The sequence below is a fragment of the Saccoglossus kowalevskii genome, chromosome 6 (genome assembly GCF_978046115.1).
Source record: "Saccoglossus kowalevskii chromosome 6, keSacKowa6.1, whole genome shotgun sequence".
In the NCBI taxonomy this organism is placed as follows: domain Eukaryota; kingdom Metazoa; phylum Hemichordata; class Enteropneusta; family Harrimaniidae; genus Saccoglossus; species Saccoglossus kowalevskii.
Window position 1 is genome coordinate 36,970,079 of NC_140646.1, and position 19,334 is coordinate 36,989,412.

At 37.3% G+C, this 19,334-nt stretch overlaps 1 protein-coding gene across 1 annotated transcript; it reads left to right on the plus strand.

The window, feature by feature from the left end:
• Positions 1 to 288: 288 nt before the first annotated feature.
• Positions 289 to 12,149, plus strand: LOC100378536 (paired box protein Pax-2a-like). Its single transcript, XM_006821789.3, has 4 exons — positions 289 to 301; positions 3,185 to 3,751; positions 5,292 to 5,368; positions 11,478 to 12,149. The coding sequence occupies exons 1-4, from the start codon at positions 289 to 291 to the stop codon at positions 11,805 to 11,807; spliced, it is 987 nt and encodes a 328-aa protein (XP_006821852.1). The 3' UTR covers positions 11,808 to 12,149.
• Positions 12,150 to 19,334: the final 7,185 nt, after the last annotated feature.

Consider the following 19,334-nt stretch of genomic DNA (forward strand, 5'->3'; position numbering starts at 1 on the left):
CTCCCGATGCTAAGACTTTCTTTAGCCAATGCCGAGGTTGCTTGGCAGTTGTTTCTTCCAATCAAAAGCGAACATCAGTAAGCAGACCTGCCTCGATTGAAATAGTTTGAGTAAGTCGAAAAGTTATATAAGAAACCAATGAGAACAAATCACCCAAAAACATCGTAGTAGTACAGATCCCGAGCATCATAAAAATCGGTATCGAGACACTCTTAAGACAAATTGACAGCATCTATCTTCTGGGGTTTTATTACTGACTCGTTCTCACTTGAATCAACCCAACTCACCATGGCACATAAAGGTAAGTACAATTTGTTGAAATTGGCGGTGAGTTTATGCTTGTGTGTAAGAACTGCCTTTGCGAATCCGTATACTAATATCATCCACATGATCTAATCCAGAGTGCCTTCCGGCATGGATCACATTGAGTAATAAAGTCAATACGCAAACCAATCTGTGTAACACAGTAGCATTGCCGGTACTTGAGTTGAACCAGCCATCCAGACGCGTGCTCAGCGCGTGTTTCACAGTTGTTTTTTTTTCACTTTTATACAATCTACCTGAGCCACGCGTTTTTATTTCGCTAATATGACAAGGTGATTGTCGTCATAAAACTGCATTGTTTTTTTTTAACATCTTCAATATGTTTAGCACGCATATTATATATTCATTCACCCCCGCCGTTCATCGCTTTGTTTTATAATCACCGCTCTTTAATTGCAAGACTTCTCGCCGACAATTGTACAATACCACAAACACTGCATTATTGCCCTCTCTTAATGAATTATATAAATATTCTTATTTCGTTTGTTTAAATGCCTTCGGCGCATTACGGTGTCATCATTTTTATCGAAAATAAAAAGTAAAAAGTACTAATAGCACAGATGTAGAGCATGCTCGACAGATTTATTTATTAAATTATTTATGTGAAAGCAACGGTGTGCGTACGAGGCAAAGAGACTATAAACACGGTATCATTTGAACTCAAAATTGTACAGATTCTTCTTTTTGTTTCTATCCGTGTTTCAAGCATTGCATGTGAAAAGAAAATGAAATTTATCTTCACTTCTTTTGGAGACGTAACTGGCAGATGCAATTTTCTTTTGGAATTATATCTCTATTTCTAATAGACCATTGGGTTGCATGTAGATCGTAGCCTAGCAACTTACCTGATCTCAGTTCTATAACTGGAACAGATTTTCATGTTACAAGTCAAAGGAATTCTAATTATTGAACTCAATGATCAGTCAATTTTTTTGTCAGGGCGAAATATCTATTTTCTATAGTCAGACATTTTTTCTCGATAATAACATTGCGGCGAAGACGCGGCAAGATGATGCAATATTAAAAACTGTCGATATTATTTAATGGTACCAACTCTAACTCGGATTGAACACGGATCGAATTGTATTTGCGGGTTGCGTTTAATGACCCGTATTTCAGGTTTTGTTAGTGTTTGTTGTTGGGTAGGGTTACTAAAAATGAAAGGTATTGAATGCGGCAAACCTTGAAGCGCCGTAGTCGTCGTGTGGCGCGTTCGAATATCGCGTAAAAAGCGACGTATTTTACACGCGTTGTATACGTCGCGTGGGACGCACGTCGAACACGACGCGGTGCAACACTGTTGCTCTTTAAGTTCTTGTAAAACTTTTACTGGTAACTGCTGCCTACCAAAAATCGTAATATACTGTAGAAAAGAGCGGTAATTCCTTCGGCATACATGTAAGGTTGACATACTACGGAAAGCAATCAGTCATCTTGTTTTTTCATTTCATTAAAACAACATTTATCGGCATATTTAAGTTAAATATTTTCTATTTCACATATCGATGTTTTTAATGTTAGAGTCGATAATTGTAAGTGGCATACATTACACGACATGATGCCTCGAATCGACAGACAACCAGGACGCCGCGAACACACATTTGGCGGTCATGATGTGTGACAAAGTGCGCTATTAACCAACTGATGATTTCATACTCTATAATCTGTAATGTATTCATCAGTCTACTTACATATAATTTGTCTATTCTAGTTTGTAAGTTTGGCACTATAATATATTGAGTTAATAGTTACCACGATTGTTTCAATTTTATACAGAAATTCGTCTATTTTCTATGGTAGTTCGTCTTCTACGGCAGAAAGTGTAGTTTCTTCAGCAAATCGAACGGTATATTTTTTGATGAAAGCTGTGTATGTTCAAATGCAATTTCCCACCGTAATAATTCACCTATCGCAATTCAACCGATTTCTACTGCAGTTCGTATTTTACCTACTGCGAATTGTACATGTTCTATCGCAATTCCAACAGTATATTATCTACTGTTAGGTGTCATATCGAGTGGGTCGATTTATTATTTATTTTGGATAAGAATTTAATTAGCAAAAATACTTAAAACATATTTTCAATGTAATGTCTCCTGTGCCAGATCACTGTGGTACCTGCGTTAGTTCACATTCCCGTAGTGGACACCGCACCAGACCACGTTCCTGTTGTTGACCCTGCGCCAGATCACTCACTGTGGACCTCTGTACCAGATCACAATTTATAATGTGGACCCCTGCGCCAGATCGCCCACTGAATGCCCGCGTGAACGTTTGCGTCAGATAAATAACACAAACTCCAGGCAAAAGTATTGTGAATTTTTATTTATTTAGAAATACTGTGTGTTTTTTTTGTAATATAGATGTTCATTAATTATTTCATTACTTTGAAACATTTTGTGCAAGTAAAAATACACAGCTTGTTAACATGCAAATGAGGTTATTCAAGTTGGTGTAAAGAAACTAAATTTGACTTCAGAATTTGGAGATATTGATGTACCAAAGTCAGACAGAATTCAAGTATGATTCAATTAGACGGGCAATAAAAATGTTAATTAAGTATGAAGGAAAATGGTCTTAATCGAATGAATGATTTGGAGATGTCGATGATATAGAATATTTCCACTGACTCAAATGATGCCGACAGGGAAACAGAGCAGACAGATAGACAGATTTTCAGACAGTCATGGCTATACAGCGAAAACAACTCAAAGTGCTGTGCTCCGAGAGAGTGGCCGGGGTGATATAAATGGGTGATAGGATGTATTCGATAATTGACAGTATTGCTAATCATTAAAGAAAATATAGAAATGAAGAGAAAAACTTGTCAAACTGATTCACTATATTTCTTGTTTGATAGGACAAGGCGGTATCAACCAGCTAGGAGGAATTTTCGCCAATGGTCGACCATTGCCATTTCATACCAGACATCGTATCCTCGAGCTAGCTCACCTCGGCCTTCGTCCCTGTGACATATCGCGTCAACTTCTCGTCTCCCATGGCTGTGTGAGCAAAATACTCAGCCGATATTCTGAGACAGGGTCCATCTTACCAGGGGCCATCGGTGGAAGCAAACCACGCGTTTCCACGCCAGAAGTCATTGAGAGAATATCCGACTACAAGCACGAGAACTCTTCTATGTTTGCATGGGAGATACGTGAACGACTTCTGATCGAAGGTGTCTGCACCAAAGAGAATTTGCCGAGCGTGAGCTCTATTAATCGCATCCTCCGCAACACCACGATGCAGGTCGGAGATGCGAGCCAGGAAGATTCAGGAGACATCGAGAAAAACACCGACCATCAAGGCGAGAGGTCACACGATAAACCCGCATCGTTTACAATAGAGACCATACTTGGTAATGACATTGGCAAAAGAAAGAGGAAATTGTCGGAATCGGAGGTGAGCAGTAACAAACAAGAGAGAGGTGAGTCTGACTATTACTGGTCTGTTACACCATATACGTTAGAAAACATATAAATACTGTCCGTATGCCATCACCCCGACCCCACTTTGTAAGTGCAGGTTTGTTGTGTCATTGCAAAGTTAGAGTGACAAATAACGTCGTGTAACATTGACGTTGTGGAATGAAATAGGAGGTAGGACTGATTCCTATACAGTGAGGCCTCTAACAAGACTATTTTTGTAGAAATTCTGCGTGAGTCAAAGTGGAATCCCGAAATCAAGATGAGTCAGCTTGTTGACTGCTCGAGAGATCGGTATCAAGAATGATTGTACAGGTGACTTAAGGCACAAACAAAAATTGTGAAGCTCCTGATTTCCTTCGTATTTACTTATTTTTCGACTTCATTTTACCAAATCACAAATTGCATAACTAAGATGGTTTTTTTTTAAGATCAATATATCAGTGTATTATTTTCTGTTGCGTTAATGATGCGCCAGCGAATTAACCTGGCATCTAGTTGCATCACAACATGTTTTTGTGCGTCATTCTCTAATGTATGATGTACAGAGTTCTTGTTCGTAGCCAGAATATAGTAACCTTTGAGCAACAATTCCTAGTTTAAAGAAATCTGCACGGGTTTTTTAGATATAAAGTGGATAAACTTGAATAATCTTCATATATATAAATCAATATTGTGAGGATGATGATGATGAAGATGATGATGATGATGAAGATGATGAAGATGATGATGTCCCATTGATTACTGGGAAAAACTACTGACGACGTGTATCATATCACCCAGAAATTGGAGTAGGGTTAATACTTTGCCAGTAACTTGTAATAATTGAGTTATACACGCCGAGTTTAATTGCCCAGTAACGTGTTTACTTTACAACGCGTTGGCTGCATTCATTGCCGGTTTAATTGACGTGCTCCTTTTCATGATGCCTCTACACTATCGCTGCTTCAATCACTCACAATGGAAACAAAACAAAGGTGCTCACTGTAGCTGTCAAGTTGCATGCCAAGCTTTTCTTCTCTATTGAACTTGGTTCTTCTCCGTTGAAATACTTAACAAAAACCACACACACATGTCTCTGCGGAAAGACTGCTATCGGATTGGATGCATTACATTAGTGTTTGAAAACATAATTACATTGTTCGCTCATTGTGCTATATTGACATAAAGAATTGTAAAACGTTGACACGTGTGCAAGCTCACAGGACACATTGATCTACCTTCGCGTTCCTTATTTGTTTTTGTAATCAATATTATGATATTTATTATTATCAATGATTAGTGCCTTGCACTGTAGGTTATAGATATTATTGGAAATACATCTCTCGTGTACGGTCCACTTCGATTTTCCACATTATTCTAAAGAATCGCCTGTGTTAACCAACCCATGTGCTCTACATGAAAACTGTTGCTGACTTTTGTTGTCAAAGTTTAACTCAGATCACAAATAAATAACATCGATGTGTTTGATTGTTTCTTTATCAGTTCAAATGCAATGTTTATCAGCACACAGCTTTCAGTCTATGTTTTTTTATTTTACAGGGGACAAGAAAATGTGTAGAATGCACGTAGACAAAATAAATGACGTGAACATTGACACCAGTGCCCCGTTGCCAAAGGTGAGTCAATCCACAGTGCCTGTAATTGAATGTTCCACTGTATAAACTGTATTCTCTCCAATATCTTACATGAACTAGAGAATGAATTATACACGTGCAATGCATATTATACCGGATATGCATACCGAAGCGTTATAACCCTACTCATAATAACTGACAAAGTTGGTTATACATCGCATGACAATGTTCATTGGTGTATTATGTACACTCATGGCATGAAATAGTATTCTCCTGTGTGTCACAGTAACGTATTTTGGGAATTGATCAACTATTATAGCATCGTGTTTTAAATCCAGTATAGGAAAAGGTGACGCACCAGTCACGTGGCCATCAAACAATTTGAGATGTGGTGTATCTCTACCATAGCAATTAATAATTAAAATGTTCCAATACTGACTAAAAGATGTGACCATAGGCTGGCAACTATGTTACCATCGACATCTTTATAATGACTAATGGGTGTAAAATTCATTGAAAAGTTGATAAATTAGAGTTTCATTAACGTCGCATCGGGTGTCACGTTTGAAGGTTGAAATTTAGGATCCTAAACTAGTCACTGAGCTGACACAGAATATATCATAAATTGTATGGACCTCACACAATTAGTCAGATATTAGTACCCAGAGAATCTTTTTGAGTAATTTCAAGTCGCATGCACGAACCGAAGCAAAAGCAGGTCTTCATTCCAACGAACAACGTATACAACGTGAATAGTAATAAAATCACACCCCAAAACCAAAGCTGTTCATAGGTTGACCAACGATCTCGCTGTCAACAACTTACAGAATCAGTCACATCTTTCAGCACCCCGATCATTTAGAGAGACCCGCACCTGCCTCCCTTCTTCAAACCGTCAGTAATCTGCGAAATTGACGTAATGATATAATAGAAGAAAAATGCCATGAACAATATTCGCCTTTCTGTTGGCTTCATGGCGCTTACTTGTTAGGTGGGGTGTTAAGTGGATCTAGTGACCCGGGACAGCAGGGCGCACGCATTCGACGCCGTTCAAAAGTCAGGAAAATCGATAGTTGTTTGAAAAAAAAAGTGTCGATTAGCTTGGCCATTCCATGAAATGTTATACCTATGCTTGATTGGACATCGAATGTGACTACAACTTAAGTGTCTATGCGTTATTATGCACGGTCATATCAGCGTAAACTTAATAATGATTATGAAGCAGTTGTGTGATACCGAAGGTTACAACGCAGTTATAGGGATTGAAAACGTGTAGTCACAGACAGGGAGTGACAAGCTGCGATGACTCCCAATGGAAAGTCTTTATAGTGTATTCTAATTTAACATATATTGAGGAGTTAATTCAGCAATCGAGCACACGTCCCCTCCACTTCTGCAAATTTACACAGAGGCGTGCGTTAAAAGTTAAAGTCTACTTAGACACGCGCCTGAATCATTTATCTAGTCTTGTAATGCGTAGGTGGGTTATGATGACGTAATGCACTATGGGTAGTTACAGCCCTCTTGTTGTTCAATACAAACTCTATACCACCGAAAAAATCGATAGATCCATCTTTATTGTCACCTAATGATAGCAGAAAACACAAATACGGGTCTTGCGGACTTGTTGATTGGCAGGCAGCTCACGAGTTCTGTCCCTCCCCACCTGTTAGAGCGAGAGTCGTCCTGAATAAAAAAAAAACACGAATAAGAATATTATTGATTTGTTGGTCCATTCAAGAACATTTTCCTTTCAAGCAGATCTGCAGTGTATTATTGTGAGGGTCCCACCTTTGACGGTCGATTCGACGGATGATCACGTGAAAGGTTCACACATCGCCAACGTCCAGTCACGTGGTCATGGCAGGTTCTGCATAGAGTTTCTAGCATGTTGTCAACTGCTTTGTCGTCCATTGAGAAATATTGACATTAGACATTGCATTCTGCACCCCATGTCGTAACCTCATCTGTTTGTTCTGTCAATGACAAATTAGAAAATCCATAATGTCGTGTGAGCGAGTCCGCTTTGCACAGAAGTCAGGGCTTTGTGTTATCTCGTTAAGAACGGTTTAATGTAGTAACACTATTGTCGCTGGCGTTCGCTTTTTTCACATCGCTGATTGTATAATGAATGGGTATCTGGGATAAGAATGTTCAGACGTGTGATTGAAGCCATACTCTACACGGTTTATTAGGTTAATAGTGTGTACAATCAAGAATAAACTCGCATCACAGCCAGTGATATTTTGAAATTTGGTTAAATTATTCCAAGTATTTGAAAGTCAGAAGAAAAAAAACATAACACGTGACCCCGGAGAACTAGTAAATTATGAACCTTAATTTTATGTATATTGACTATTTGTTGATTTAAAAAGGAAAACACGTTCGTACTTATTTTAGGAAAAGCGTTGTCCATGCGTCATCGATTGAGGTTCCTTAGTTTAATGCCAAGACTTTGAAAAGTGGTTTATGGCTTATATATAAATAACATTACTGATTCTGTGAACGGTTACCACATCCAAATGAATGAATCGTACTTTCAAACTGACTAATGAATGAATCGTACTTTAAAACTGACAAATGAACGAATCGTAATTTCACACTGACTAATGAATGAATCGTACTTTAAAACTGACCAATGAACGAATCGTAATTTCACACTGACTAATGAATGAATCGTACTTTAAAACTGACAAATGAACGAATCGTAATTTCACACTGACTAATGAATGAATCGTACTTTCAAACTGACCAATGAACGAATCGTACTTTCAAACTGACTAATGAATGAATCGTACTTTAAAACTGACCAATAAACGATTCGTACTTTCAAACTGACAAATGAACGAATCGTACTTTTAAACTGACCAATGAACGAATCGTACTTTCAAAATGACCAATGAACGAATCGTACTTTTAAACTGACCAATGAACGAATCGTACGTTTCAACTGACCAATGAACGAATCGTACTTTCAAAATGACCAATGAACGAATCGTACTTTTAAACTGACAAATGAACGAATCGTAATATCAAACTGACAAATGAACGAATCGTACTTTCAAACTGACTAACGAATGAGTCGTACATTAAAACTGACCAATGAACGAATCATAATTTCAAACTGACCAATGAACAAATCGTACTTTTAAAATGACCAATGAACGAATCGTAATTTCAAACTGACCAATGAAGGAATCGTACTTTTAAGCTGAGAAATGAACGAATCGCACTTTCAAACTGACCAATGAACGAATCGTACTTTTAAAATGACCAATGAACAAATCGTAATTTCAAACTGACCAATGAACGAATCGTACTTTTAAAATGACCAACGAACGAATCGTAATTTCAAACTGACCAATGAACGAATCGTACTTTTAAAATGACCAACGAACGAATCGTAATTTCAAACTGACCAATGAACGAATCGTAATTTCAAACTGACAAATGAACAAATCGCACTTTCAAACTGACCAATGAACGAATCGCACTTTCAAATTGACCAATGAACGAATCGTACTTTCAAACTGACCAATGAACGAATCGTACTTTTAAACTGACAATGAACAAATCGTACTTTTAAACTGACCAATGAACGAATCGTACTTTCAAAGTGACCAATGAACGAATCGTACTTTTAAACTGACAATGAACGAATAGTACTTTTAAACTGACAATGAACGAATCGTACTTTTAAACTGACCAATGAATGAATCATACTTTCAAACTGAACAATGAACGAATCGTATTTTCAAACTGACCAATGAACGATTCGTACTTTCAAACTGACCAATGAACGAATCGTACTTTTAAACTGACCAATGAACAAATCGTACCTTTAAACTGACCAATGAACGAATCGTACTTTTAAACTGACCAATGAATGAATCGTACTTTCAAACTGACCAATGAACGAATCGTACTGTTAAAATGACCAACGAACGAATCGTAATTTCAAACTGACCAATGAACGAATCGTAATTTCAAACTGACAAATGAACAAATCGCACTTTCAAACTGACCAATGAACGAATCGCACTTTCAAATTGACCAATGAACGAATCGTACTTTCAAACTGACCAATGAACGAATCATACTTTTAAACTGACAATGAACAAATCGTACTTTTAAACTGACCAATGAACGAATCGTACTTTCAAACTGACCAATGAACGAATCGTACTTTTAAACTGACAATGAACGAATCGTACTTTTAAACTGACAATGAACGAATCGTACTTTTAAACTGACCAATGAATGAATCATACTTTCAAACTGAACAATGAACGAATCGTATTTTCAAACTGACCAATGGACGATTCGTACTTTCAAACTGACCAATAAACGAATCGTACTTTTAAACTGACCAATGAATGAATCGTACTTTCAAACTGACCAATGAACGAATCGTACTTTTAAACTGACAAATGAACGAATCTTAATTTCAAACTGACCAATGAACGAATCGCACTTTCAAACTGACCAATGAACGAATCGTACTTTTAAAATGACCAATGAACAAATCGTAATTTCAAACTGACCAATGAACGAATCGTACTTTTAAAATGACCAACGAACGAATCGTAATTTCAAACTGACCAATGAACGAATCGTACTTTTAAAATGACCAACGAACGAATCGTAATTTCAAACTGACCAATGAACGAATCGTAATTTCAAACTGACAAATGAACAAATCGCACTTTCAAACTGACCAATGAACGAATCGCACTTTCAAATTGACCAATGAACGAATCGTACTTTCAAACTGACCAATGAACGAATCGTACTTTTAAACTGACAATGAACAAATCGTACTTTTAAACTGACCAATGAACGAATCGTACTTTCAAAGTGACCAATGAACGAATCGTACTTTTAAACTGACAATGAACGAATAGTACTTTTAAACTGACAATGAACGAATCGTACTTTTAAACTGACCAATGAATGAATCATACTTTCAAACTGAACAATGAACGAATCGTATTTTCAAACTGACCAATGAACGATTCGTACTTTCAAACTGACCAATGAACGAATCGTACTTTTAAACTGACCAATGAACAAATCGTACCTTTAAACTGACCAATGAACGAATCGTACTTTTAAACTGACCAATGAATGAATCGTACTTTCAAACTGACCAATGAACGAATCGTACTGTTAAAATGACCAACGAACGAATCGTAATTTCAAACTGACCAATGAACGAATCGTAATTTCAAACTGACAAATGAACAAATCGCACTTTCAAACTGACCAATGAACGAATCGCACTTTCAAATTGACCAATGAACGAATCGTACTTTCAAACTGACCAATGAACGAATCATACTTTTAAACTGACAATGAACAAATCGTACTTTTAAACTGACCAATGAACGAATCGTACTTTCAAACTGACCAATGAACGAATCGTACTTTTAAACTGACAATGAACGAATCGTACTTTTAAACTGACAATGAACGAATCGTACTTTTAAACTGACCAATGAATGAATCATACTTTCAAACTGAACAATGAACGAATCGTATTTTCAAACTGACCAATGGACGATTCGTACTTTCAAACTGACCAATAAACGAATCGTACTTTTAAACTGACCAATGAATGAATCGTACTTTCAAACTGACCAATGAACGAATCGTACTTTTAAACTGACAAATGAACGAATCTTAATTTCAAACTGACCAATGAATGAATTGTACTTTCAAATTGACCAATGAACGAATTGTATTATATTTTCACAATGTAGCATCCTAAAATGTTGATTTTGCATATATATATATGAATGCCTGATAATATTACGTGTACTAGTATCCAACCTAGGCGTCAGTGGAGTGCGGGTATTGTCCGTCTGTGACGGTGCACAATAAATGGAACAAGGGAGTACCAGTAGTACCCCTAGATGGATTAACAATGAAAACACACACTGTATATTATTTAGAAGTAATCGACGCAGGAAATTCCCATAATCACGCGATCTCAAATGACGAGTTTACGGCCAATCGGTGGTCGCATTTAATAATTACTAACATCGCTTCTAGGCGTTGGCGGAGTTGAGTATAATGAGTGGACCGTCGTATTTTACTAGTAGCCAAACACTACGTGTTTTGTCACTTATTACATGGTTTTATCTTCCAGATACCGATTTCGATCATCAATCTCCCGACGACAAAGCCGAGGCAAGAGGATGTATACTCAAGACAGAAGACCAGTTTTTTCCCTTACTTTACTAGTGAAACACGTCACAGCACTTATTTACACGAGCGTGCCGCCATCAGTCAAGCGCATCTTCGAGTTCTTGCCCAAGCTTTTCCACAGCCCGCTTACCTTTACTCACATCCGCATTTTGGGCTGTCTGTTCTGCCGCAACATTTCGATGCCAGAGTCGCTGCCTTCATAGTACATCGCCCGCCCAGCATCGCCACGTTACCCATAATGCCCAGTCCCAACATGCAGAAAAGTACATGATGTAGAATTGATGGTGTAATCCGGCGATGTACTTGTAAAAATACACACTCTCTAGATAGCCTCGTCCCCGGTTCCGTTCCTGGCGTCATATCCATAGTACTAGTACTACTTTGTAAAAATTGCATCTTTCGAAACTTTTATATCTGTCATAGGTACGTTATGTGGCTAATTCATGTCTGTGGGACGAGATTGTCAGTGCCGTAAGGAAACCAACATCATATCGCAGTTCGTAACTGTGCGATATTTTGACATGATAGGTGTCACGTGTATATTTTTATTGTGGCTAGTTGTTTTAGTATAGTATGTTTTCCTAAATATTTTCCAATAAATGAGTACAACAAATATTATACATTTTTTTATTTATTACTATATGCGCATTATATTCCATCAGAGATACATTACTTGGGGTTTGCAACTCGCATAGTACTGTATGGTGACATCATGTCAAGATCCCATTCAAGTCTCTTCTCGTAGATAGCGAGACTGAGGCTACGACCTTCTGACATGACATATATCAATGTTCAAGGTTTGTAATAAAAAATATAACTTTTCTTGTCACTATCATAGTGAAAAATGTAATACATCGAAAATGTACAGAAAATATAGTTCTCGTAATCCGTCATATCGTGGGCAGCTATTTTGATCCACCTGGACATCCCAGTATCCTAGTTACCTCGGGCATGCGCATTTGCATTTTTCTGAGTTGGAACGCTTATGCGAGAGCGAGATTGTGATGGGATTTTAGTATCATGTCACTGTTGTTGCAAACCCCAAGTAAGTACCCCTGATTCCATATATGGCAAACCCTTGAAAAGTGTTTATGTTGTTATATTTAAATGTCATTCTTCAATATTTACTTAATGTTGAACTCTCGCGTTATAAACCAGATCACGCGGGAGTTCAATACGCCAACCACAGTGACAATCGACACATCGTAGTATATTAATTAGATTACTAAAAATTATACCTAATATATGCATCTAGCCTACGTCTACGATTCCTCGCGTGCAGCATTTAATCTGGCCAATGAACGGATAGTATTTTACTTTGCGTGGTTCTGATTCGACAGGTATGCTTCTTTTAGAATTAATGAAAACCCCACTGTCGATATAACGTTGTGTGGTACGTGTGAAGTTATTCTGCAAATAACTATATGTATTATATTTATATTACAGTAACCATGAATTTATGATTTCTTATAAATCGAATTGCGGTCGAATTTCTCGCAAACAAACAAACAAACAATTAATTGTTAGACGTTCCAAAACCAAGGGAGCATCATGTAGAAGTATATATAATATCGCTTTATTTGTAAAACTATGAACCGAAGGCGAAATAAACCCGAAACGTTCAAATCGGGAAATTGATTTTTTTCTTAGTAGTAACATTTTATCTTATTTTTGTCTGGCACAATCAGACAAGTCTAAGAAACACCGTGGATGCACAGTAATCTAAAATGTCAAATCATTACCATTGTCGCGTGGGACCTCTATCGAACACGACGACGGTTGGGATTCACCATGTAAACATATATGACAGTGATCCACGTTTCATACATTCCGTATAAAGTATATGTAATCAGCACAACGCACCCACTCATCAACAGCCACGCATGCAGAATCTTACCTTGTCCCATGAGCCTTTGTGTCAGGAAGTTGGTCAAAGTGAGATTTATTTTGGACGATGCTCCAGGTTGTGCACCAACATTTCGCTTTGCATTGTGGGATGTTGACTGACAGTTATGTCAGTTTATTTATTCCGTAATTGTATTTTTTGTAGATTAGTCACATATTTTATTCAATTATCACAATAAATATACTATTGTATATCCGAATCGATTTCTGTTATTCTGTGTCATTATTCTAACACAAATGTTACACGACCTCTCAATAGCAACAACGATTGTCATGACAACGCAGTTCAACGAAACAAATCTCAACAAGCTTGGGCCAATAAATGTTATATACATCCTCAAACCCGTAAACAAATAATCCATTGTATAGGAACTTTCTGTGTCAATTATCTTGGATATGCCGATCTTACTGTCCTAGTAAAGTCATTTTATAAACAAAATACGTGATTTGTCCTTTAATCCCACTTCTAAAAATCAGTATATCGCTTTATTTTGAAAAGAAAAACGATTTAAAAACACTAATAGTCCAGTCTATTATTACCGACCACTCACTCTCGAATTAAATATGAATATTCTTTTAAATATGCGTCAACTGCCTACAAAGTGGTGATAATACCCGAAGAATGGTCGGGATATCATCACAATTGTATTACTAGTATATCATTAATAACTCCATTCTAAATTGCTACTCTATCGGTAATACAGATATGATCGATACATCCATCGTCTGGTCTCTGTTCAGATAGAGGGCGCTGTAAGCGGGTGGTACTGTTCCTCGTTGAGTTGGTTGGCCGAGCTCGATTGCTGGCTGGAGGGATAGATCGGAGTGCGCATGCGTGGTGTTACCAGATTTCTTTCGGTTCTTGTCACGTACAAAAAAGACGACTACTGTAATGATCACCATGCCAATAAACCCACCACAAATAATTGCGACAATCTCAGCAGTGGCAAGATTATACTCTTTAACGGCAATATTAGTATTATCACAATCGTTATCATCATCATCATCATCATCATCATCATTATCATGGTTATCATCATAATCATAATCTTCACCTGCAATTAAAATATCAATCAAAGTATATTTCTCATGACAGTTCATGGAGGGCACAATAACTACTGTATATTTTGATTTAGTGTGATTATTGGGGATCTAATATTATTATTTGATTGTTTCGACAATCGCATCACTTTTTATAAGAAAATTCTTTTCTTTATCAGTAGTATCGGCATTACATGTCTTCGTCGATTCAACCAAATTCCAGTATTGGTTATTTGTTTACTGGTATTTAAGGTCAACTAAATAACACTCAGTGATTGTGGACCGTGCATAATCTACTAGTATTTTATCTGTCGAGGTACCAGACAAACCTACCTGAACAATTGAATTCGTCGTTGTTATTCCCGCAATTATTATCTCCATTGCACTGCAGACTCGGTGGTATACAGCGTCCATTCATGCAGTTGTACGCATGCGTAACATTGCAAGAATCTGTGAGAGGAAAATGGAACCATGGTGACGTAAAGTAACATTTAAATGTACATAACGGAAATGTATATACTTAAAGCGTCACAGACGTCGCGCCGCGTCACGTTCGACACGGGTCCTACGCGAAATAAAAAACAACGCGTGTATAATACATTTCACATTTTCACACTTGCTTCTATGCTATCGATAAAGAGCCATTGCTCGAAACGTCTAGCTATTTTAATAGTTATTTAGGACTACGATTACCAAATATTATCTTCAATATATAATACATTGTTCGTTTACCGGGAATACGAACGCACGCTGCGTGACGGCTATGACGCTTTGGAATTACTGAAACATTGTTCAATAATTTGAAAACTTAGTGAGCAACACTACTAGACAACTGTTGTTCTTGACACTTGTTTTGATTGACGTTACAATATACGCATCGATCACCGTAACGTGAGTAAATTGTTACTATATATCAAACTTTTCTTCAAAATACATTATACCTCACCCCCTAGACAGCTACACACACGTGTTCACATTCTATAAACATAAATAACTCGGCATATACGTACACGTTGTTCCATTGCTGAATGTTGTAAACACTGCAGAGAACCCCACATTCACCCGATTGCTATTGGTAACTAAACGCAACGTCAGAATGTTATCGCTGCTTTCGTAGTCCAGCCTTTCGAAATTGCGTCCGCATATTTGCTGCATAAGTTGCCCGTTGATAGAACCACCATCGTATACGTTGATGAAGTCAACACATTTGCCACGGTCATCGTATTCGAAATTCACGTCGTCGAACTAAATGGGGAAAATAAACCAGTATATCAATAAACTTCTTATCTATACAATCTGCTATGACAGTAGTGTGACAGATTATTTTGATGGTTATAAACAATCTCTGTGTTAGCGCATATACCTTCTCTAAGGTCTATGGTTAGCGTGATTTGATGATACTGTTTGGCATATTAGTATTTGCTGTCAGGTCAACAGATTTTATCTGAACGACAGTTTCAAATGAGTAATTTACCACGTGCAAAATTATTTGTACAACTTTCCACCATTACTTGACATCATATATAATTCGGAAAGTAATCCCCGAGGTCACAGTTGATAGATACGAACCAATCCCAGAAGTGACATCATGTGTCATGAATCATGAATAATGTTAACGGAAGTGACTCTGATTGGCTAAATGTTCGAATAAGATGAGTCATTGTCATGTGATTGGCTAGTGTAACTTTAGAGGGCGGGGTTTATATGTTAGAATCTTCAAGAACTGATGTATTATATGCGTTTTCAAAGAGTTGAATAAAGTTTGAGCGTGCGGCCATCGTTCCTATAGCCCAGATCAAGAACCCCATTTAGAAAAGAAGGAGAATATAGACCAATATAACAGTAACAATAGTATGTGGAAAAACGTCATGCTTTAACAAATTTTGAATGAAAAGAGCTAAGTTTTGTTAATTTTAGACATTGTTACTTTTTTAGTAACCTGTTTTAGGACACTTTTTTCTTTAAATATTTGTTGTGCCAAGTTTTATGCATCCATAAAACGGCGTCACTAAAACAACAGTATACCCTTGATTTTAAAAATAATTCGAGAGAACAGTTAGTATCATGTCAGTTGTGATACAAACATGTCATGGAAAGACACAGTGATAAACAGGTTTTAAAACTAGCAAGGCTGCCATATTTCCACCATCTTCGGAAAAAATAGGTTGGTCACCCCAATATCGAAGTATTTTGAATAGGATTTATTTATCACCCACCGAAGACGATGGATGTCGACAGAATATGTAGTGATTTGTAAGTTACGCTGTTATCATTAGATCAATAGAGAAACTCAAGTGAAAAATCTCCGCTTATCTGATTGTGAACAAACAAGTGTGTATTAGGAAAATTGGGATTCAACGTCCAACACATCCAACTCGTGTGTGTTAATTTAAAACTTACTTCTATTGAGATTCGTTGCCATGGTTCCGGGGACCACAGTGTCAAAATGCAATCAACATTATTGGTATACTTGCTGGACAACTGAGAATAAATCCTGCCACCTACTGATGACGTCACGACTTTGTCGCATTCTTGGAGCATGTACACTGCCAAAGAGACGATAAAATAATACATATTGATATCTGTATACACACATGTTATACACACATGTATCGTCACGTGACATGATTGCATCATACCGGGACTATTACGACAAACGGAAGAAATTGAACGCGACTGGTTTAACATTTCATGGGGATATTTAAAAAAAAATATTTGCCACAGGAAACGAGAAACAATACGAACAAGGTTTATGTTTGACGTGCGTGTTGTCGCTTAGTGCCATGCAAACAAGATTTAAACTTCAAGTCAACACGTAGACTGAACACCGTTGCCACGGGAAACATAAAGTTCTCGTGTAATTCATTAAAAACAAAAAAATCAGTTCGTTTATACAGCGATTAATATATCTAAGAGTTAAAGTAGAATACTTGTATGGTGTACTCCAAGAAGTATAATTATGCTTAACTGTTGTTTAATTCATTTTAGTGTATGAGGAGTTCACCGACATTTGTATTTCACCGAGGCTGAAACCAGGCACACACTTTTGACACGTAAATGTATCATTTCTAATGGAGCATTAGTATCTTGTATTCCTTATCCACGTGTCGAAATCGCCCATTGCTATCGATAGTGCTCATCTAGTAAAAGTGACCAGTGATGTCTCATAATTACGTTGTTTTGTAATTCTCTGAATACGAACAAAAACGAGATATACATATATATAACCGCTAAATGTAATCATTCATAATTATATCCGTTCGTGCATTGATTCCATCTTTTCCACTCACCAGTCACGTTTCCATTGTTATCATCAACTGTAACTACATATATTTTGGAAACATACAATTTTGTTAACTTGGAATTGACGACTATGAAAAGATGTTTGACAAAATTTACTCGTCTACGAAATAGTTATAATAAATGTACAGACATTGCTCGTAGCGATGGCATGACCGTGACACTTAGTAGCACGGTCATATGCAGCAGCGTCTGTCTGGGGTGACATGACTGTACCAGTTTGCAACACGGTCATCCCACATAGTCAAGTGACCACCGTGACATTCATAGAGAAACCTATTATTCCGCACATTTTCAAACCAAATCTTAACTTATACTGTACTTACGTGTCGCAGATGAGAACGACGATGACAGGGCTAGCAGTACTGTTCTAAACAACGCCAAATTTGATAGTGACATGACCAGCGTTACTCGCGTGTCAGAATGTGTATACCTGGGTTTTATGACGGTGTACTTGTACGGTCTCGGTTTTATAAATATAAAACAAACATTGCATTGTCCAATATATGTGCTAGTCGGTTTATTAATTGACACATACTCGAGAAATAACAACTTTCGACTTAAGTTAATTTCTTTTAAAACTTGCTTACAATCTTATTGTGTTTTTTTAAATAAAACAAAATGAAATGGCTACAAGAAACAGTGCAGTGATTGTGAAATTTAAGTGTAATCGCGAAAAAACAAACGACTTACGAAATTTTAGTTTTCATTAATATTCATGATAACTTTGCATATCATGTGACCAGGTGGATGGAACACGGTATGCACGCGATCAAACCTTTCCTGGGCAGTGAGTGGCCGTGATGTAGTATTCAGCTGTATGGACTCGTTGGACCCAGCGAACCGGACAACATACCCATCACCTATAGTAGTGGAGGCTTACTCAATGATACATCCATCTTACGACATCGCTAACAATTCAACAATAATTCCGATGAAAGGCAATTTATAGAAGTGATAAAATGATGTGAATCTGTGTGGATTTTAATTTTAGACATAACTACTCGCCCTCAACACCCAGCAGCGTATACGCATATTTGTTTGTTTCATCAACCACAACCATTGCGATTAAAATGGCTTTTACAGTGACAGCGTTAAACCGAATATCGTTTTGTAAATAGTTATAAATTATTTAATATTTATGTTGAGCCTTATAAATCTTGCTAAGCATTCCAAAGAGAGGATGTTTGTGTCTGTTTTCCTGATAGTTATACTACCCCTACGAGTAGATTAACGGGAGCCGCTATTTCCCGTTAATCTACAAGGAGGGGTAGTATAACTAAGTTATACCGCGAATTTGACGAGTTTTGCACGGCTTATTTTAAATCCTGTGGTCATGGCGGATGTTTACAGCGCTATTGTGTAAATCGCAATTCTAAACCAGGTGTAGTCAACCGCAATTATTAGCCGTGCTCATTGGCTATAACAGATGTGTTGAAAAACTCTAGCCAATCGGCATTTACTCAGCAGAGTTTGTTTTGTTTAACAATAGAACCCACCAACAGTGGACTTTATTGTACTACCATAACCAACACTGATTGGACCACGTAGA